General features: G+C 42.4%; 1 protein-coding gene across 1 annotated transcript in view; it reads right to left on the reverse strand.

Moving 5' to 3' along the window:
* Window positions 1–4,452: 4,452 nt before the first annotated feature.
* The window catches only part of UBASH3A (ubiquitin associated and SH3 domain containing A), a 28,541-nt gene continuing 10,710 nt past the window's right edge, over window positions 4,453–22,283 (reverse strand). Inside the window, exons 4-14 of the mRNA XM_015419740.1 lie at window positions 21,022–21,220; window positions 20,520–20,689; window positions 18,704–18,912; window positions 15,874–15,991; window positions 15,024–15,132; window positions 14,528–14,650; window positions 12,597–12,689; window positions 9,612–9,756; window positions 5,661–5,767; window positions 5,028–5,134; window positions 4,453–4,610 (exon numbers count right to left, since the gene is read on the reverse strand). Coding sequence (XP_015275226.1) covers window positions 4,473–4,610; window positions 5,028–5,134; window positions 5,661–5,767; window positions 9,612–9,756; window positions 12,597–12,689; window positions 14,528–14,650; window positions 15,024–15,132; window positions 15,874–15,991; window positions 18,704–18,912; window positions 20,520–20,689; window positions 21,022–21,220 — 1,518 coding nt within the window. The 3' untranslated portion in view covers window positions 4,453–4,472. The remainder of the gene's footprint in view (window positions 4,611–5,027; window positions 5,135–5,660; window positions 5,768–9,611; window positions 9,757–12,596; window positions 12,690–14,527; window positions 14,651–15,023; window positions 15,133–15,873; window positions 15,992–18,703; window positions 18,913–20,519; window positions 20,690–21,021; window positions 21,221–22,283) is intronic.

Consider the following 22,283-nt stretch of genomic DNA (forward strand, 5'->3'; position numbering starts at 1 on the left):
TGTGACAATTTTATTGTAAACCCAATTGTATAATAAATTTAACCCCAAATTAAAATTAAAATAAAATAAAATAATTGAATTGGCCTACAAACTTGGTAACAGAAATTTCATAGGTCTGATTCTATTACTAGCTACTGTAATGGCTTCCATATATACTGAACCTGGGGTGATGCAATCACCTACTTACATTGCACAATGTCAGTCAGGAGAGATACAAGATGGGAAGGAGTGCAGAGGACAGGGCGATAAGGAGCAGCATGGGAGGAGGGGGAAACAGGTCATCACAAAGAATTGACAGAAAACAATTATAGATGTTCACAAACAGCAAGTCCAGTCCACTTCTTCATTCAATCCAAAAGGAGCCCACGTCTGCAGTTGGTGAATCCAAAACAGCTCTCTTCTCAGGAGCACTCTGCACATGTTCAGATTGGTAGTCTACAGTCTCAATATCCAAAATTTTAGCTGTTTATCCGTATGTCCCAAGTCCAGAAAATGGTTCACTAATGGTGCAGAACGCTTATGCAGTCTAATGCAGCTTCGGTGTTCACCTATTCTGACTTTTACAGGTCTAGATGTTTGGTCTTCAGTAGGAAAGTGTTTACCCATCATATGTATTAGTATTTGATAAGTTTTTATAAGTCTGATACTTAGATAAAGATTTTTATCAGTATATGTTTTAACATGTTTTCGAAGAGGTAGAGGAACGAGAGATCATATTGCCAACATTCGCTGGATTATGGAGAAAGCAAGAGAGTACCAGAAAAATATCTACTTCTGCTTCATTGACTATGCTAAAGCCTTTGACTGTGTGGATCACAACAAACTATGGCAGGTCCTTAAAGAGATGGGAGTACCAGACCACCTCACATGTCTCCTGAGAAACCTGTATAAGGGTCAAGAAGCGACAGTTAGAACCGGATATGGAACAACTGATTGGTTTAGCATAGGAAAAGGAGTACGACAAGGATGTATATTGTCACCTTGCTTATTTAATATATATGCAGAGTACATCATGCGAAATGCTGGCCTGGATGAATCACAAGCGGGAATTAAGATTGCTGGGGAAAAGATCAACAACCTCAGATATGCAGACGATACCACTCTAATGGCAGAAAGTGAAGAGGACCTAAAGAGCCTCTTGCTCAGAGTAAAAGAGGAGAGCGCAAAAGTGGGCTTGAAGCTCAACATCAAAAAAACTAAGATCATGGCATCCGGCCCCATCACTCCTTGGCAAATAGAAGGGGAAGTCGTGGAAGTAGTGACAGACTTCACGTTCCTGGGATCCCAGATCACCGCAGACTGTGACAGCAGCCATGAAATTAAAAGACACCTGCTCCTTGGGAGGAAAGCGATGGCGAACCTAAACAGCATGATAAAAAGTAGAGACATCACCCTGCCAACAAAAGTCCGCATGGTCAAAGCAATGGTATTCCCAGTAGTCATGTATGGCTGCGAGAGCTGGACTATAAGGAAGGCCGAGCGCCGAAGAATAGATTCTTTTGAACTATGGTGCTGGAGAAGACTCTTGAGAGTCCCTTGGACTGCAAAAAGATCAAATCAGTCAATCCTAAAAGAAATCAACCCTGACTGTTCCCTGGAAGGCCAGATAATGAAACTGAAGCTCAAATACTTTGGCCACCAAATGAGAAGGGAGCACTCACTGGAGAAGACCCTGATGCTGGGAAAGATTGAAGGTCAAAGAAGACGGGGACGGCAAAGGATGAGATGGTTAGACAGTGTCATAGATGCAACGAACATGAAATTGAGCAAACTTCAGGCCTGGCGTGTTCTGGTCCATGGGGTCGCGAAGAGTCGGACTCGACTATGCGACTGAACAACAACAACAACAACAACTTCTCAAACCTGCATCTGTTGGCCTCGGCTGCTCCAAAGACAACAGAATCATCTGCAAGTCTTTATTATACCCCAGGACTGCACTACACCAACCTTCGTGTTCATCTAGCATTTTGTGTACCCTATAGCTCCTGTTAAATTGGCATAAACCCAACTTTCTCTCAAGCTGTAACTTTCTCCACAGTTTGTGTCAAGGGACAAAGGAGATATTTCAAGAGTCGCCCTTGGAATGAGGATAGTTATAGAAGTCCATAGAAGATTACTGTGTTTTTGGGAAAGAGGGTCCTTAAGTGGCAAAGTTAGGCAGCCATCCACAGAGTTGAGATCTTCGCGCAGATCCCGAAAAGCATGCCCTGAAGCGAAGACTTCCCTTTAAACTTTTACAGCGAAAAGGGCCTCCATAAGGTCCCGGACTCGTCTGCAGCCTAAAACTAAGCATCTTTTTTTGTTTGTTTTACAAACACCAGGGTGAAGCTTCGCCCAAGCGCACATCAAGGAAGCTAAAAAAATGGCGGCTGAAAAGCGGAAGCTTTGGGCTTCTGAACGGAAGTGGCTCTACACCAGCGGAGAGCAATCAGACGGGGATAATGCGGTTGGAACCGGTGCACTCAGGATACCACTGCTTGGGGACCTAGTAGCACAATACAACGGTTAAAGGCTGTTTGCAACGGTTAGGGATGGAAGGCAGATGTTAGCCGTGTGATGGCCCATAAGTACACCGATTCCAACCGGCATCTATACTGGCATAAATGCCCCTTCTGAATGCACCCAGGCAGTGGTATTTTTGGAATACTGAAGATGATGTGAGGACAGGCATTGAAATAGTGTTTTTTACCAGTTTTGTTTGGTGTACCTAAATGTCAGGAGGTGGCACTCATGCCCTCAACCCCAAAGGGTCCCAGAAGGGAAGAGTGGGGCGGTGGCTGCGACAACCTAGACAAAAAAACCTCTCAGTCGCGAGCGGAGGTAGATCAGGAACCGACCGAGAGTCTTTCTCCAAGCAAAGGAGGGAAACGGAACAAGATACAAACCGACCTGCCAGAGCATCCCCAGCAAACCAAGGAGGCAAAATGGGACGGATTCAGCTGTGGCCGTTATGAGGGGGAGAACAGGATAGAGCAGGCTGGAATCCCGGAAGAGGTCGATTGGCCGGGCCACTGGTCCAGCTGCTATAGGGTGGAGTGGGAGGTAGTGAGGAATAAAGAGGAGGGTGTGATTCACTCCCGGGGATGTAATGGTAGGAGTGAAGGTGGAACAGGGAAAGAAGCTGTGACGTGATGAGGTGAAAGGTCTAGGTTCCAGGAGGTCTCCGAGAGAGAAAAGGACCCCTATAGGAACAAGGGTAAGACCACAGAGACTCGTCCTAACACTTACCCTAACCTTTGCTTGGAGTCTCGAAGTCCTTGTGAAGAAACATCGATTCTACCCACAACTGAGGGAGTCTTACGTCCAGCCTTGAAATTCCGACATACAACATCGCTCTCTACCCTACCTAACGACGCGGTGAGAGTGCCTTCATGACACTAAACCCTTTCCTAGACAAAAGGGGTCTGTGCCTTATCCAGAATAGGCTACTATAATGTGCTGTATGGCGATGGGCAATGTTCCCTCTAAGCTGTGGAGTCTCGTGAGCAAAAATTCTACTTTGTGAGCTACTGGCACTAAAGCTGTGAGCAAGTGATTTGGCTGCTGTATAAATTAGTTTGCTCTGGAGCCCTCCTTCCTGAGCTGAGACAGAAATGGGTGAGCCAGAGGCTAAAAAACTGTGAGCTAGCTCACACTAACTCAGCTTAGAGGGAACACTGGCGGTGGGGGGTGGGCTCCCTTTGAAAAGGATTTGGAAACTGCTGTTGGTTGTTGCCTGATTATTAGTAAGGGCAAGGTGCCAAGAGTCTGTCTCTCTGTTTTGTATCATCCATGATGGCTTTCAGTTATTTTCCCAGCCCAAATCACAGTTCTAGACTAGTGTTGATCTTTAAAGCCCTAAATGGCCTAATCCATGCTATTTCTCAAACCAAGCATTGCTTTATCCTGAACAGAAAGATGTGTGTGTGGGGTGGTGGTGGTGATGATATCTTGAGGACAGCCAAGTGTGGTTTCATCACATGAATGCTATCTCAGGAAATCTCCAGCAGATAATTAACTGAAATATGAAATTAATATCAGCAGAGCACAGCCATAGCGACAGCAAAACAATGGACTTGTTTCTCAAATTGTACCAATGGTTATTTAATGATTTACAGTGCAACCTAAGCAGAGTTTCCCTCTAAGCCCATTGACTTCAGTGAGCAGGGTGGAACTGTACTTAGGGTGGAACAGTTAACAAGTTAAATGAAAGTGATGCTGTCAGCAGTAGTCTATGCCACTCATCTTTACTAGATTAGAAATGCAATGCTTAGCTTTTATTACTTGGCTGCATTGCCTTCCTTGTTCTGGATGATTATAAAGATCTGAAAACCTTTTACTGATGCTTGAAACACAGGAACTAGAAAATGTATCACTGTAAAAGCCAAATCCTGCATTCTACCATTCTGTTTTGACCAAGAAACAGAATTCAGGGCAGAACTGTGTGAGATGTTGTTGAATATGAGGGGGAAAATTCCAGCATTATATACAGTTCAGTTGTCCTGAAGGATAATTCTCCAGTTAAATGCATCATTTGATCCATGAATCAGCATATTCACCGGAGGGTTAACCATTTGCCATCGTTTATCCTCTTTAAGTTCTTCACAGAAACACATGCCCAGTGATGGTATCTATTAAAGGAAGGGAAAGAAGATTTTAGTGGGGTTTTAGTTAGCACAAGCAAGAAAGTCACCTCATGTAGCATGACACCATCATGTATTGGAGTAGTTTTCATTTCCCAAGAGAGTTTAGAGAGAAATAATTTGAGGTTGTTTTAAGGAACTGACAAAGGATTCCAGTACTTGAAATATGCGCCTGAAGAAGATAACACAAAGAGGCTCATGGGATTTGTAATTATGCTATGGGTTTCTTTCTTGAGATAATTTATTTAAAAGATTCCACGAGTGACTAAAGATTCTGTAGGCCATTTTCTACACCTGAGCAGGACAGTACCCAATCTTTATCTCTAAGGATTATGCACAAAATGGGGGGGGGGGCATATATAAAGCAAAAAGATGTGTATAGCAATATTATGCTTTATGCCTTACCTTTCGAACAAGCTGGGCAAAGTCACCACTTCCCCTGGCAGGGAGACCCAATAATGGCCGAGTGAAGGAATCCAAGGACGAACCATGGCCCAGAATCAAGATGATGCCTATCATCAGAAATGTGGATTCTGAGTGCAATATATTCAGAGAGCAAGCCTAAGCAGATCTATTCAGAATTCTACTCAGGTTTATTCAGTGGGGCTTAGTCCCAGGAAAGTGTTCTTAGGATACCACTGTGAATTTGGTAGATATGAATGTATTGGAAAGTCAGTATGGTTTAGTGGCTGGATTAGAATCTGGTGGGATACCTGGGTTAAATCTCCACTATAGCATGGATTTGTCTGGGTGACACTTTCCTAGGATTGTGAGCATAAAATGGAGGAAAGGAGAACCTTGTGCACTATTCAGCTCCTTGGAGGAAGATGCTAGGCAAATACAGATGTTTTGGTACATTTAAGACCTTATGGGAACAAGAGTATGGAAATATTTTTTTTAAAAAAAGACTCAAATGATACACGGCAGGAGGCTGTTATTCTAGCAGTCATGGGAGAGAAGTTCGTATGGCATTCTTTTGCTGATGATTCTGTTGCTGTAGGTACAAAGTAATGAAATCAACAGTTACCATAGATTTACCTTCAGATGTACAGGAGCCAACAATTTGTTTTATGTTTATTGAGCATCTATTAACGTACTCCTCATAGCCTTCGGATTGCATCAGAGAAGAAAGAGGAAAATTACATCTGTTAATGAAATAATCCACTTGGTTAACGTTTGTTGATTTATAGTAAACATTAAGTTTGGAACTATGGCGATCTCACCCTCTTCCCTCCCAAGAAAAGTCTGCCCCAGTTGTGCAGTGGTTGCTGGTGGCAAACTGTGTCTGGCCTGGTTGTGTGAGTAATGAGTATCTGGTGTTCACTGCTGGGCTTGTCCTGGTGAGTCCTCTTCCACCAGGGGACATGATGGGAGCAATATGGGATATTTTCCAGGGCTGCTTTGACTTCCAGGTCTACCCCTGCTCAACATCCATGGCTTTGCTTTTCAGAAACCAAGAATTGGAAGGCTCAGCAATATTGTTGTAATTGCCTAGCAACATCCAAAATGGTCACTAAGAGCTCAGTGGGAATTTTCCCCTTAAAGCTACAGGAACTGTTTCTAGTATTTTGGGAGTTTTAGTGGTCCTATGTATTTATTTATTAGATTCAACTTTTTCTGGAAACCTGGGACTTCCTTTGGTTTATAGAGAAATCCCCCCCTATCTGTTCCTGGCTCCATTTTGCAGATCTATTGATCATTTCCTCTACGGTGCAATTGGGTATAAGATAAATGTTATTGAACCTTTCCCTTTCCCCAAGAAACTGGAGAATTGGGATAACTGTATTTCAGCATTAGAGTTTCAAACATAAAACTGGAATAGTATGCCATACTTCACACCAGTGTTAATGAGACACAGACTGTAAAGCTGAAAGTCTGAAAGTTCTATACAGTTTGGTAGGATTACCATTAGTAGGATTAATGGCCATAAAACAAATTTATTAAGAATTTATTAATGGTTGTAAGCCGAAAGAACCTCTGTGTTTAGTGGCACTATACCCTCCTTATCAATTGCTAGGAACAAATGATAGTTACTCAGCATGCCGTGCTTCTAAAAGCCAGACATACACCTGTTTTCATAGCATGCATTTTCTCTGTGCTAAAAAACACAATTTTCTTGTAAGGGTGTTCTCTTCTTAACACACATATGGTCAACTCATCACTTTTATTACTTGAACAATTTCCAGGGCTGGATCTTGCACCATGGGTATTTTACAAATAACTCCAGGAGCAAAGTACATTACTGCAACCAGTCCAGCACCTGCTGGTGTTTCCTGTTCTGTTTGTGGTCTTGCAAATTTTCGGAAACTGCATTAAACCACAACATTGCTTTGCTGTAAAGAGTCGGGGGCAGTTTCCAAATAAGATTTTCTTTGTCTTGCCTTCCAAAATGGAGTAGAAGGGTTGTTTTTTTGTTTTTGGGGTTTGGTTTTTGGAACTTTCATGCTGTAATTGACATGTTTCCAGGTTTTCTTCATCCTCAGAATATTCTTTCCTGAATTTGTTTTACTCCAATTTGGGGAGGGAAGGAAAGCAGTCCAAGCATGTTAGCATGCCACTTGGAAGGAATGCTGCACATTTCCCTGCCTTGCAAAGGGGAGGAGCTGTAGCTCTGTGGTAGTGCCTCTGCTTTCCATGCAGAAGGTCTGGGGTTCAATCCTCAGCATCTCCAGTTGAAAGGATCAGTCTGAGTAGACAGTAGTGACCTTGATGGACCAATGGTCTGATTCAGTATAAGGCAGCTTCACGTGACAGCGCCATTTTCCCACCATCAGCCCCTCGCAGGCACCTGTTCCCCAGCATTTTTCCCTCCCCACCATAGGTTTTTTAAAATGATAATCGCTATAGTGCTATAATGATCTGTTGCCACTTATGTGTTTCAAATCTTAATACAACTCAAAGGCTAATACCTAGTCACTACAAAGCAGGTGTGGAAGGGAAAAGTCAGAAAAAAGATAGAGAAGTGCACAGAAAAACATCCCATGTATGGGAGCTGCATTGCCAACACGGAATTGATCAACAACCTCAGATATGCAGACGATACCACTCTAATGGCAGAAAGTGAAGAGGACCTAAAGAGCCTCTTGCTCAGGGTAAAAGAGGAGAGCGCAAAAGTGGGCTTGAAGCTCAACATCAAAAAAACGGAGATCATGGCATCCGGCCCCATCTCTCCTTGGCAAATAGAAGGGGAAGTCGTGGAAGTAGTGACAGACTTCACGTTCCTGGGATCCCAGATCACCGCAGACTGTGACTGCAGCCATGAAATTAAAAGACGCCTGCTCCTTGGGAGGAAAGCAATGGCGCACCTAAACAGCATGATAAAAAGTAGAGACATCACCCTGCCAACAAAAATACGCATGGTCCAAGCAATGGTATTCCCAGTAGTCATGTATGGCTGCGAGAGCTGGACTATAAGGAAGGCCGAGCGCCGAAGAATAGATTCTTTTGAACTATGGTGCTGGAGAAGACTCTTGAGAGTCCCTTGGACTGCAAGAAGATCAAATCAGTCAATCCTAAAAGAAATCAACCCTGACTGTTCCCTGGAAGGCCAGATAATGAAACTGAAGCTCAAATACTTTGGCCACCAAATGAGAAGGGAGCACTCACTGGAAAAGACCCTGATGCTGGGAAAGATTGAAGGTCAAAGAAGACCAGAGAATCCTTGCTCTGTGGAAGCAGCCAGGACAGAGAAAGCTCAATAGTTCTTAGATGACAAAAATTACTTTTGGGTCAAATATACAAACAACTTACAGTTCTACTGCATTCAGTAAAATACATATTTGAATGAGTTGGTAATAACTTGAAAAATATAGTATTGTAGAATGAAAGCTGCTTTGCTTTTAGCATTCTTTCCCTGCACTACCAATGACTGCTCTCTCCAAATGGTTGCTTCTCAGAATGTTTCTTAGAAAATGGTATGCTGCCACTAACTGCAGGTGATATGGTGACCTTACACCTGCTTTTAACTGCGATTTCCAACAAACATTTTGATTATATATGCAATATATATGCAGCCAAGATGAAGAGGAGTAATTTTGTCCATGCTTATCCTGTTTCCAGTAGTGGTTAGACAGAAATGTCCACAAGAAGTGCATGAAGTGCACAGCAGCAGTTGTTTAGCTGGTTCCTTTAGCAAAGGAAAGGGTTGCTACCAGACTTTTGTACCCAAACCTAAGGCCAGTGGTTACATATGGGACTCCCAGTTCCAGCACAGCCTTGTGCTACATGTACAGATTACTCCATGCCTCAAGGCAGCCCAGTTTTGCCAGGACTGTCTCTCATAGGATGGCACAAAAACTGCAAGAAGGCATAGGATTAGCTTCCACATTTCAGAATCATGTTTCTGGTATACCCATCTAGTCCCTGAACCAAATAAATGGGTATGACTAGTATGTGGGATGGAGCCTGGAGTGTGTGTCAACCTTTAAGTGTCATATTCAAGTTCTTGTGTGGCTAATATAATCCTTACCACAACAGCAGAAGTTAATTCTGTGCATTCTGTACTCCACAAAGTGAAGGTGTTTAAGTATTTATTAGTTGCTGTAGATTTTCCAGGATGTGTGGCCGTGGTCTTGGCATTGTAGAACCTGACATTTCACCAGTAACTGTGACTGGCATCCTCAGAGGTATAAACACAGAAAGATGGAGTATTCTCTGTGTCAAGGTGAGAAGAAAATGGTAGGCAGTAAATTTATATCTACTCCAGAAGGTGGGTAGGGCTGAGTCATTGTAGGAGTTCCCCAGGCTATGGACATGCTAATGGAGGAGCTTTCCTGAGGAGGTTCTTTTGTTTCCTGAGGAGATTTCCTGCTTCCTGAGGAGGTTGTTGAAATTCTAATCTTATCTGTAGTACTATTGTCTGATGTAAAGCCTTTTGTGTTGTTTTGGGTTGTTTCTCTTGGGTCACTCATCATAACATTAATTTATACATATTTTTATTTATTATATTTAGGCACCATCCTAGTAAGACGCTGTAAATGTAGCACTTACTTGTATGTGGTGTCTACACTGTAATTGGCCTCTGCCAGTTCCTTTTGTGTCATGAAAGAAGGAATAATTGTGCTCGTTTCCCATTTAGGCCATTCAAAGAGACCAGGTTCTATACGAATTTTAGTTTTCCGTTCTAGCTGAAGCCCTGTAATAATAACAATAAAAATGGTTTAACAGAGGAATATGTTCAAAACCCTGGACTTAGGTCTGAGTCCTGTGCTCAGTGAGTAACCATTACTACTACATGATGTCATGTTAGCTTGTCAATGGATCAAAAAATTCTGTTGTTGAATGCCAGGTCAGTGAACAGAAAAACAGCTGTAATCCAGCATTTAATCCCAGATGAGAGGGCCAATCTGATCTGGCATCTATCACTGAGACCTGGTTGGTGAGGACAGAGTGGTTAAGGCTATTGATTTTACCAGCCAGGATTCTCAGTGCAGCAGCAGGCTAAATCTAGCAGCTGGGATGAGAGAGAGCCATTGTAGTCCCTGTAATACCTTATTAGGTGTCCTGTTCAACAGCCCCTGAATGTTGAGGTTTTATACTTGGTACTAGGATGGAGGTACAGACTAGTTACTCTGCCGGTACATAACAATCTCCCTTCCTAAACCATCTGAGCTCATCTTGGCATTAGTGTTGGAAACTCTCAATACTCTATCCTAGATCAGCAGGAGGCTGGAGCAAGATAAGGACTTTTTGTGTGCAGGATTCAGGTAGCACCATGACTGGGTGATTCACAACTGGGCAGCTCCAGGGCGGAAATGGGATCTTGGTCAGGTAGCTCGTACGGGAAATGTAGCAGGCACTGAAGCTCATGAGCTGATCTACCTAAAACTGTTTAACCAGCAAGGATCCCAGCCAAAAATGGAGATCTAGATAGAGGTTCTCAATATTGCACAAACTTAACTAATAATAGACTAGTTTCCAATCTCCCATTTTAAGCAAATGCCTTGGGGCGAGTGTTTACTAAACAGTTTCAGGGATTCTTGCATAAATAATCTAGAAAGTTTTCAGTCTGGATTCAGACCTGTTCACAGCATAGAAATTGCCTCAGCCACCCTGTTAGTTACGTTTGTGCAATATTGAGAACCTTTATCTAGATCTCCATTTTTGGCTGTGATCCTTGCTGGTTAGATGATCTATGCTGATACATCAACATAGGGAATGTGTCTCTGTATGTCCTGGAACTCTCTGCGGCCTTCGGTACCATCAGCCATATCATTTATCTGCACAATCTGCCAGGATGAACCGGGGAGGGTATTGGTTTTACTCTTTCATTGAGAGCAGGTTCCAGAAGGTGGTGCTGGAAGAGTGCTGTTTGAGTCTTGGCCATTACTATTTGAGGTACCTCAAGTATCAATTCTATCCTCTGTGTTTTTTGTAAAAATCTACCTTAAGCTACTTGGGGGGATTTGGGGCACAGTACCATCAGTATGCTGGTGACACACAAGGGTTTCCTTGTCACAAGGGTCCAATTTATTTTGCTGCTAAATCCATAAATGCAGTTGAGGTGCTGAACCAGACCCCAGGCACAAGGAAGACTGGATGAGGGTATTAAATTGAAACGTAATTTAACAGACCAGACAGAAGTGCTGCAGGCGGGGAATAAAATTGATCTGGGAAGAGGTGCTCTGTCCTGGATGAAGAAAAACCTGCTCTGAAGGTTGATAGCTTGTGGGTTCTTCTAGACAGTGTATTGTCTTTGGACTAACAGGTGTCTAAAGTGCCTAGAGTATCTTTTATCTGAATAAATGTACTTTGCTAGCTGTGATAATTCCTGGAGGGAGCCAACCTGGGGTCACAGTAAAACGTTCCTTGGTAATGTCCACATTCAGTTTCTGTAATATGATTTAAGTGGGGCTGCCATTAAAGACGGTTCAGAAACGTTGGTTGATACAAAATGTGGCAACAAGGGTTCTTATTGTGATGTTTCAGACTAATCATATAAAACCAGTTCTACTTCAGCTGTACTGACTATCAATTTGTTTCAGAATTCAGTTTGAGGTGCTGGTCTTGACTCGAAATGCCTTGGGTCCAGAGGTTCCAAAGGACCATCTTCATCAACCTGCCTGGATTTGAGAATCATGCGTGGTACATTCCTACAGGAACCAGCCTTAACTGAAATTGGTTTCGCTGTGACTCCTGGGAGTGCTTTTTTGATAATTCAGTACATAAACATGGGCTCTCATTTCCAAAATACATAAAAGCTCCTTGCATGCTATTAAGCAATCAGGAGTTCTCCTAGTCCACTTTCACATAAGTGATTCAATTCATGGTATACCCAATAATAAAACTGAACAGCCACATCAGGCAGAAAATGATTTGATTAAAGATGGTTTGCTTCCATTTCTGATATAGTATTAAAGGCATTCCAAAATGATGTATTAGAGGTTAGAAGGCATATTTACAGAGGTCATTTCGGGGGAGTTGGCGGGGGAACGCAGTTCCCCCGGGTGAGGTACGGGGGGCGGGGCACATGACGAAACCTGCTTCCAGCTGCCCCGCTTCTGACCCTCATTCAGCCAGGAGGAGGCAGGAGAAGAGGGAGGGTAAGTTGCTTCCTCCCTGCCTCTCCCCACTCCTGCCTGCCTGGGGCCAGGGAGGGCCTTCGCGGGGCTTCCTTGCACTCCCGCCGGCCTTGCAGGTCCATCGCCAGGCCCCTCATGGGGCTCGGCAATGGAGCTGCAAGGCCGGTGGCGGTGGCCGGGACCGTTGGGGGCGGGGTGTGTGGCCTTATGACACACTTCCGGTGATGTCAGGGGGTGTGGCATATGCTAATGAATTATGCTAATGAGTTCCCCTAGCTCTTTTTCTACGAAACGACCCCTGCATATTTAGCATACCTAGTGAATGCTTTCTTAACCTATAGGTAAAAAACCCCTACTTTAACAACAACAACAAAAATCTCTTGATATTTCCAGCAAGTCATAGACAAGCAAAAGAAAATCTGAAAAATTCCTCCTGTCGGAAAGACTCACCTACCTTCTAAAACGTGGTGTGCAGTTTGGACACAGCGCAGTGCTGGGGAAGAGTATACACAGCTAATGCTCAACTCCTTTTCCAATAGGGCTTCCCCTAAAAATGGGGGGGAAATTACCGATCATTCTTCATAAAAAGAAGAAGGGGGGAGAACACTATCTTCTCACATGTATCAATTTGATTTTTGCCATGTGACATTGCTTCCACTTGAACTGTGCTACTTTCAGTACATAATCTCAATGAATTGTCTCAAACAAACACTTTTGGAACAAAGAAACAATGAGGACAAACTCTTACAATCTGCAGGGAAATTTAATTTGACCACAAGAATCTCATTAAATGACTCTGGTCTAATATGCCTGAAGGTATCCCAGACAGTTATGACAACATAGTGCATATTATTTCAATGAGTGTGAAATGGAACAATGGTTGTTGTTTTTTACTGTGTTTGGCTTCATACTAGCACTTACCATCTAGGATATTTGAGGCAAAGTACTGAATGCTCAATTACCCATGTACAAGTGGAGTTAGTTGAGGCAGTGTTCTGGCAGAGATGCTGTGGAGCAATTAATTCCTTAACAGAAAAGTGTTTTATTTGGGAAAGTGCACTGTGACAGTAAGACACGTGTAATCAAAACTGGGTTAAATTATGGCAGCTTTTTTTTTTGCTATCTCCTTTTCAGTCAGATGCTTTCTGTGTGGTTCTGGCATTATTGATACCATCTCACTCGTAATGGTGGACTGCCCCATGCTAAAAAAGAGAGAGGGAGTGGTGGATCCAGAGGTGGATTTTGCTTCACAATAACATTTCACCAGATTCAGTTTCCCTAGCCCTACTTTCAATATTTAACAAAGTTTGAGTACCACAGTACTTTTAAAATAAAAAAAGTTTAATTCTGGGTATGAGCTTTCATGTGCTTGCATACTTCTTCAGACCATCATAGATACCCACCTGAACCTACTTTTGGATGTAAACTATGATTGTACAGCAGCCGTTGCAAAGCTTTTGGCAGCTGCTGCTTCTTCTAGGCATAAAGGGTTAAAGTCAGATATATATATTTTTAGAAGAAGTATGTCATTATTCTATGGTTTAGGGTTGTTCAAGACATTGTGTCTATAAACAAAAAGACATAAAAGAAGAAAGAACTAAATTAAATGATGAGACTTTGTAGTTATGGAAAAAGAATGTCACATTTCCTTTCATAAATTGTTTTACTCATCAACTTAGCAGGTGGCCTATCCTGCTGTTGCAGGCCTATTACACACGTACTGTACAGCTTGCTTCAGAGAATCCAAGCAGTCAAGTCTTTAAGCTTGACTTCAGATTCTGTGCCTGCCGTACACACCATTCTTTTTTCTCCGGAGTATTTATTCTGCAGCTACAATGAAAAAGCTTTTCTTAATTGGGGTGGGAGAGGGCAGCCCGGCTGGGATCACTGTGCCCGTGGGGAGCCAAAGGCTCTATGCAGGTACAGCTCTGTGCTGCCTTCTCCTGCCGCCCCCGTTTAATAAAATCCCGGGGGGTGGGTTGCTGCTTGTGTAGCCATATTCTGCTACTTTTCATTATAACTGAACAAATGAAAGAAAAAGAATAAACTATGTCGGGGAGGAAGCAATTACAGCTGAGGAACTGATATCCCTACAACCAAAGTGCTGCATTGTGGGAAGACATCTGAAGCCCATGCACATCATTCCAGGACCCCTGGACCCCAAGGAAGGAGCAAACCGAACGGAACCCTCCCCATGGCAGTTTCTGTTGGCAAAATGGTCCAGAGAGGAAGCCAGAAGCCCCCCCTTCACCCTCACAGCTTTCAGAGCACTATGAAAAGGTGAGTTGTACTGGGGGACCCCTGACATGACCCTTGTCAGTTGTGTCATTTAGATAAGCCCTCAGAGATTCATTGTCCTACCCTCTGCTTCCTTGAATAGCTTACCTATGAGTCTAGACTGGAATATACCACAGCATGTTAAAGGAGGATCACACTCAAAGTTTTTAATGCTGTCTTTGCGGTTTGGTAGACTAGCAGGGAAGTTGAGGTCTGGTCGATAATATTTGCCTGTAACAAAACAGAATGTTTTACTCCTGATGAAAAAGCATTCATAGCCAAGTGCACCCACTCCTATGTCTTTCAGTGATTTTAGGGGCTACACTACAATCTCATTCATCTCCACAACACACATTTTACCCCTTGTTAGTTGAGCAACCGTTATCTGGAAAAGTGATGCATATTTCAAAAGTGTAATCTATTACTTCATGGTGACCCCATTTCAAGCTGAAAGAAAACGGGGGGGCTTGGACAGGGAGATAATTTCCATTCTCAAGTGGCATTTGTGGGAAGCAAGTGAGTGAATCCTTTTTGGTTGTGTGCATTGTTAATACAACATAGTTAATTCTAAGTTCAGTTTACTCTTCAGATCCCCCAGTCTTACCATCTGCACTAAAACACTGCTGTAGCCAAGACTTCCCAAAAACCTGATCTACCCTTTCTCCATGGCGCATCACCAATAGTCCTCTTCGGCTGGCAGTTCTCGTAGAAAGCTGGAAGAAATTACATGACAGCTCTTCTTATTAGAATGATCCACTGTTTTAGATAATCAGAAGTTTAAATGAGCAGGAGTGTAATTTACACAGGGTCAGTGGCACATATAGCTTCATGTTCTGAGATATTATGCTGGCATAGCTATTGGTAAGATCTATCGGGATTACTTTATCTGATGGCAGAGTGAGTTCTGTTCATTATATATAAGAATATAAGAACGACCTTGCTGAATCAGACTATCTAATACAGGCCTGTGTCTCCAGTAGAAATTGGCTAGATTTTCTTGGGAAATTCAGAGGTAGGTTTGGTGTAAGAGATTGCCACTGCATCTGGCAATCAGATGTTTGAATATGGATGTTCCCTTAGCGTCCATGACTAATAGGTGCAAACACAAATGTGAAAGTTGCATATCTAGATATGTTGCATAGCATCAGTCAATGTGGATTCATTCTACTTAACCATTTTGGATTTTCAACTTCTTTCATTTATGGTAATTTCACTGAAAAGATACAGTGTCCTTTTTATATAATTATGGATGAAAAAGCATTTAATCACCTAAAATATATTGTACAAAGTGGCCATAATGTTTGAAGAATGTATTTTCACTTCTGAAAAGAGGGATCTTTATCCCTAAGCAGTTCTTTAATCTAGAATTTATGAGCTGAACCAACAAAAACCTGTTTTACTGACAGAGGTGTTTGCGGACATACCAAACAGCGTGACATTCAAAAGCTGGTTACCTGGAGAGTAAGCATTTTGACTACATTCCTCGGCATGGAACTCTGCTCTTTTGACTTAGTGTAAGGTTCAGTTTGGTTCTTGGAAAGCTGTCCTGATGATGGAATGAACACATATTCTCTGCAAGGGAAAGTTTTATGTCAGTGAGTAAAAAGAAAGTAAAAGGTGAAGGATGCCAGGCTCATGCTTCCTTGGAAGCCAAACTCAAAATCCATCCTGAACGGAACCGTCATTCACATAAGACCATAAAAGGCAGCTCTTGTGAAATGGGCTCTACCTCATGAAAAGTTATGTGGCAATAAATCCATAGGGTTGGATCCAAAGGGGCTCTTTTCTGAGCAGAAGGCAGTTCTGGTGCCAGGGATGACCTATCTGAGCAGCAGATGCCCAGCATACTGTTCCAGAGCCCCCCCCCGACTCTCAGAGTGACACATGGGAGGAGAAAGCGAGAGGTGGGAAAGATCTGTTCCCTCAGCAATGTTCTGATCAGAGATCCCATCATTAGTCTTTAAGATGCCACAAGACTCTGTATTGTTTTGGGTGCAACACGCTAACCTGGCTTGGCTAGCCTACAGGAATCTAGCCCCTGTAAAGAAAACTAAACCCTTCAGAATCCTTGGACTGACAATTCTTCATGGATTACTGAAATAATTCCTAAACTATGTACTTAGTGATCATCAGTAAACAACATATCACATCATGCTTTCAGATTCCCAGTATCAAGAAGTTCCAGGGGCACCTTCAACAGGACCATTGCCCACCCGCCCTCGAATGAAACACAACACAAGTTTTGGGTTAAACTGGGACTTTATTTACATACAAGCTGATCTGCATCCTTTATACCATTTAAGCACAGACTGCATTGTTCCTGCGAAGCACGCCTCTTAACGGAGCAAACCCACCCTGGCTCAGAGCCAGGTCTGGAATCCTTCCAGACCCTACCCGTCATAGTCTGCACCCCAAGTGCGTAGAGGAGACAGAGGAGCACATTCTTGCCAAGACTGCTAAGCCTTAAGGCTTGCCATGTGCTCCCCCAACCCCAAAGGGGCCCCCCACCTGAGCCTCCCAGACTGCCAAGCCACTAGGTACCCAGTTTGAGGACCCCTCCTATCACTGATATCTCAGGGTGCTTGCCATCTCCAATCTACCCCCTCAACCCGTGCCTTCCCGCCGTTCCAGAAGGGCCTAACCAGATTACCAGGGTTTTTTATGCCACAGCCCTCACAGACCATGTGAAGCAGGAGAAAAAAGGTCCCCCTTAAAGCCAATTTGAGAGAGACCCAAAAAATTCCTGCTCAGCCCCGGAACGGGCGACTGGCTACTCCCACATGGTTGCCAGTTGAGGGCGGGTGGGCGGGAAGCTTGTCTTCAGCTAGAATAGCCAGGGAAATGGCTGCCACCACTAAATCCAGCTGATAGGTCAGTGCTCCCGCGCTGCCTCTTCATAGGTTCACCCCCACCAATGTGCCTTCATCTGAGGATGTGGGGGGTGGGTAAAAGCCTGTGCTTACTTATGAGCAAGCACTGGTCTTTTCCTTATGAGGAGAGAAACATACAAGTTGTATGTAGGAGAGAAGGCAAGCACCTAGACAGGCCAAGCTGGTCTCTAATGACACTTTATCCTCAAAGTGGTCTTTATTCATTACCAGGACTGTGAGTACTGTTTCTGTGCTAAAATATAAGCTTTCTTTCAAGACTTCTTCAAGGGAGCCTACTCTCAAGGAAAGCTGCAGCATTCTAGTTTCATAGCCGCACTGGTGTAATCATGTCTTGCCTTGGCAGTGTCTGGCAGGTTAATTGACCTTGTTCCTGCCAAGCCAAGGAGCAAGCCAAGCCAAAGCAAGAACCAGCAGTAATGTGAGAATATGCTCCACATTTCTAGGTCTGCATCTAGCTTCTTTACCCCGTCGGGTTGCCCAACTGGTGGTGGAGGCAAGGAAGGAAATTGCAGAGGTCAATGTAGGAAGCAAGGGAATTTCTAAACAATGCCCAGTTAATGCTGGATATTTTAAAAAAATCATTTGGAAGGGTTTTACTCTGTTAAATAGTTCTATTACTCAATTAAACATTTCAGGCCTATTTGTTTCACATTATTTATTTGGCTTTAGTTAATTGCAAGGAGCTGCACAATGCACCTTGGCTACTGAAAATCCTAATGAGCCCCGGTTTCGAAATTTCATCATGGATTGCCTACACACTTTCAGTCTTGTCTTTATAATCATAAGTGCTAGAGCCTTGTCTACTTAGAAGGACAGATTTTCACAATACTGAATTCTGCACAGTGTCAAACTATGTTTTCCCTAAACATCTACAAAACTACAGAATACATACAGCCTATTTTATTGCAATGAAGAGGTTTTTGCATGGGGCTGCTTATCTGCCCATTGCCAGAGGATGTAGTTATGGCCACAGGAATGAACAACTTTAAAGGGGGAATAGATAGTTTCATGGAGGATAAGTCTATCAATGGCTATACCCATGGTGACTGAAGGGAACCTCCACATTCAGAGACACTAATCCTCTGAATCCCAGAGCCAGGAGGCAACATCAGGGGAAGGTCTTGGCCTCTATGCCCTATTGGTGGCTGTCCAGAGGAACTGGTTGGCCACTGTGTGAGACAGGATACTGGACTAGATGGCCCACTGGTCTGATCCAACAGGGCTCTTCTTATGTTCTATTACATTTTTTTATCCTGCTCTTTCTCCAGCAAATACATGGTGAAGGAAAGGAGGACTCTCTTCATCTCTTATCATACCAGTGGAGACACAAAGGCAGTGAGAGGTACAGCTGTGCATATGCCTCATAAAGAATCTGGTGTGGAGTAATACTAACCTGTGCTTGACCCAGGTATCAGATTCATTGGCTTTCTCTGTGTAATTTTCAGGAAGAAATCCCCTGCACCCAGTTCGGTGGGAGATGCCAATCACCCAGCCATCACAAGCTTCACTCTGTTGTGCTCGGTCAACATATATAAAATCCCCAGCATTTAGCATCAGTTCATCAATGTTCTGAGTTTTATACTGGAACAGTGCCCTCAAAACCTGATTAAAAACAGATTTTTAATAAAGACGGTAAAAATGAGATGTAGTTTGTTAAATCCAGGAATAAGCCAAAAGGGTGCTGCAAACTCTTAATTTCATTATCATTTTCATTGCATTTGCAGCAGACTTTTTACTTCAGCAATGGAAATGAAAGTCACAAGAAGAATCATACAAAACAAAACCTCATGGATTTCAACTGAAGTTATTGACAAGATGGTGATGTGCTTTAAACCCCAGCAAGAAAGAAAGCAAATTGTATTTGTACGAAAAAAAAACCTTGGTGCCAAGTTGAAAACATGCTTCTGCCCTTGAAGAATATGGGACCGTTCATGTGATAATAACTGCAGTTGCCACTTGATGCTCTGATTACATGCTTGTGGTATGTCATCAAGGAATCATGTGTGTTATCATATTGGGAAATTATCCATCAATGAGAATCAAATAGATCTAATGCTTTCATGAAATGTATCTGTATCTTCGATTATGGAATACAGGACAATGCTTTCGAGAATAAATTAAAATATTCCTTTATGATGATGGTTAAATTAAATCTTCATTTGAGAAAGGTACCCACTTCTAATGTATTGCTAGTTATGTTTGTTTAAAAGTCTAGCAAATCTCCTTTATCTTTCTATCTGTCTGTTTGTCAGTAAGAGAGTCAAATTGGTAGTTTTAAAAATAAAACTCTATCTCTGAAATGGTGCATGTAAATTTGATGTAAACCAGTAATTTCAGAACAGTATGTTGTTCACGGGAGAGAAAACGGCATGGTATAGCCCAATTTTGTCAGATCTTGGAAGCTAAGCAGGGTTGGTACTTGGAAGGGAGACTTCAAAGGAAGACTCTGCAGAGGAAGGCAGTGGCAAACCACCTCTGCTTCTCACTTGCTTTGAAAGCCTCTTGCTGGGGTCACCACAAGTCAGCTGAGACTTAATGACACTTTACACACACACATGCTGCTCACACTAGTGCGTCATGATTAAATTGCTAGAATGCTATGCATAAGGATAAGTGTAATAATCAAAGGATCCCGTGAGCCCAAAGTGCTCATTCCCAGATGAGTGGTTGTGTGCTATATCTCTGCATGATTTACTGCCATTTGGCCCTTGACATGTTACAATCAGCTTCCACTTGGTAATCCTGCACTCAACCACTCTTGATGCAGTCGTGAAGCAGAATTACTTATAACGAGAAGGGGCAGCTTGTTACAATTCTTCATTAGTCTGTCTAAACTTGTATGAAAAGCAGTCATAAATAAATAAATAAATACAGGAAGTGGATCCTGGGGTGGGAGTAATTCTTACTCTTGCACACACCAGAAGTTGTTCTTTTTTGGGTAAAAATGTAAAATGTGCCTCCAATCTTAATTCAGAAAAACTGTGGCACAGCAACCAGAAATCTGAGAAACACTTTCCTCTGCACACTTTCCTCTACACCAGTACCTGGGGGTTCTCTAAAAATACCCAGCACACAAAGGGACTACAGCTCCATGCAGCCAAACCAAAGAACAAAGATATTGTTCTTCCCCTTGAACATAATTTATTTACAAAAACTTCTAAGTCCTATTTCATTCTTCAAAGACAGAGAAAGATATTTTAGTGATGTACCTGGTAATGTACAAAACGCATGTCTCTAGAATATAGGGCTGCTACCCAGTGGCAGCTTTGTTTAGGATTAATTGATTTGGCCAGTTCTTCCAAAGTCTTTTGATGATGAGGATAAAATTTGTTAGCCAATGTAAGATGGAGCTGCTTTGTTGAAGGTTTCACTTGGCAATCTACAAACAAAATAGCCATCAAATAACATTACAAAATGAGATTATCTTTAGATTATTCTCAAGTTTTTAACATTTTACACAATGGCTTTGGTCCAATGCCTTTAATATACACATGGAGACCCCAGCTTGCTTATAAGAAGGGGTAGACCAATTTGTTTTCATCTCAGGGGGACTGCATGTGTAATAGAGATTTTCATGCAGGATTCCCCCTCAGCCCCCGATACTGAAATGGCAAAGGCAGCCCCTGCTCATAGATGCACCCACTGGAGCTTTGAAACAGGTGAAAGCTAAACATGACAACGACTTCTTTCAATGCACATTAACAGAATTACCTGCTAAAGTTGTTGCTTCTGAGGCAAATGCTGCAGCAAAGGCTTTGATGACGTTTGCTGGCCCATCACTAATGAAAAAGCCAATGTAGCTGCTGGATGCATGTAGTGATAAGGATATGACTGATGGAAAACAGATTGAAAACCTGTCACCAGCTCTCCTTAAGGCTTCATACAAGCCATCAACCTTTTGGTCTTCACACTGAAAGAAAACGTGTTGAATGTTTAGGCTTTTAAAGATGTCTCCTGCTTCAGACCGATTCATAAATAATGTAATGTATATGTTTTAAGGTGAGGAGTTGTTGTTGTAGACTGTCTATAAAGGAAAAGAATCAAAATATATATGATGTAAGATGTAAGAGGACTTATTACAGTGGAGAAAACAACACATATTGGTCCTTTCTGCATTTGCCTGCCACTCTGGATTTTCTCAGTGTTTGAGTTGAGGCAATTTAAGTCCAGGACAAAACAGCATCCAAATAACCCGGGGAAGCAGCATGCTGAAACCGGGCTGACCACTGAAGGGAGGTAATGTAATGCAGAATGGGGGGAAAACCCAGAATAAAAAGAAGGTGAACTTTATTTTAGTGCAGAATTGGGGGGGGGGGAATCTGGATTAAAAAGCAGGTTGAATTCGATTTTAATGCAGATTTGCTTGGACGAGACCGCAGTGAGCATGGATTAAAAGGAAAGTGCAGAAAGAGCCTTATTGTTTTACCAGCCAATCATAGGGAAAAAAGGGGGGACATTTAATTAATAAATCTGTAACAAAAGTGCAGAGAAAAAAGGAAGGATGCAACAAAAAGAAATTTAAAAGCTCACACTTAGAATTCTAAAAATAATTGTGATCCATTTTCTCATATACAGCTCTGATCATTTTTTTCATATTTAGCTCTGATAACAAAGAAGCCAAGGTAAATGCAAGCTGAGTCAGCCCCACTTATATGTGAGCTGAAGAGCCAACATTTTAAAGGGACACCAAACATGTAGAATTGAGATGTCATGATGACTAAGATCTTTACGAGGCACAAACCAAAAAGAAAAATATATCACAGAAAGGTAGTCAAATCCAAATGACCATTAAGGCCTTAAATGAGAAATTGGGTGACAGGTATTTTTAGAGTTCTAAGTGTGAGCTTTTAAACTTCTTTTTGTTACATCCTTCCTTTGTTCCTCTGCACTATTGTCTCAGCTAATTGCTTTATATTTTGTTATAGATGCATGATTTAAATGTCCCTTTTAAATTCTATGATTGGCTGATATAA

This window comes from Gekko japonicus, unplaced genomic scaffold (assembly GCF_001447785.1).
Source record: "Gekko japonicus isolate JY-2015 unplaced genomic scaffold, Gekko_japonicus_V1.1 scaffold1906, whole genome shotgun sequence".
In the NCBI taxonomy this organism is placed as follows: domain Eukaryota; kingdom Metazoa; phylum Chordata; class Lepidosauria; order Squamata; family Gekkonidae; genus Gekko; species Gekko japonicus.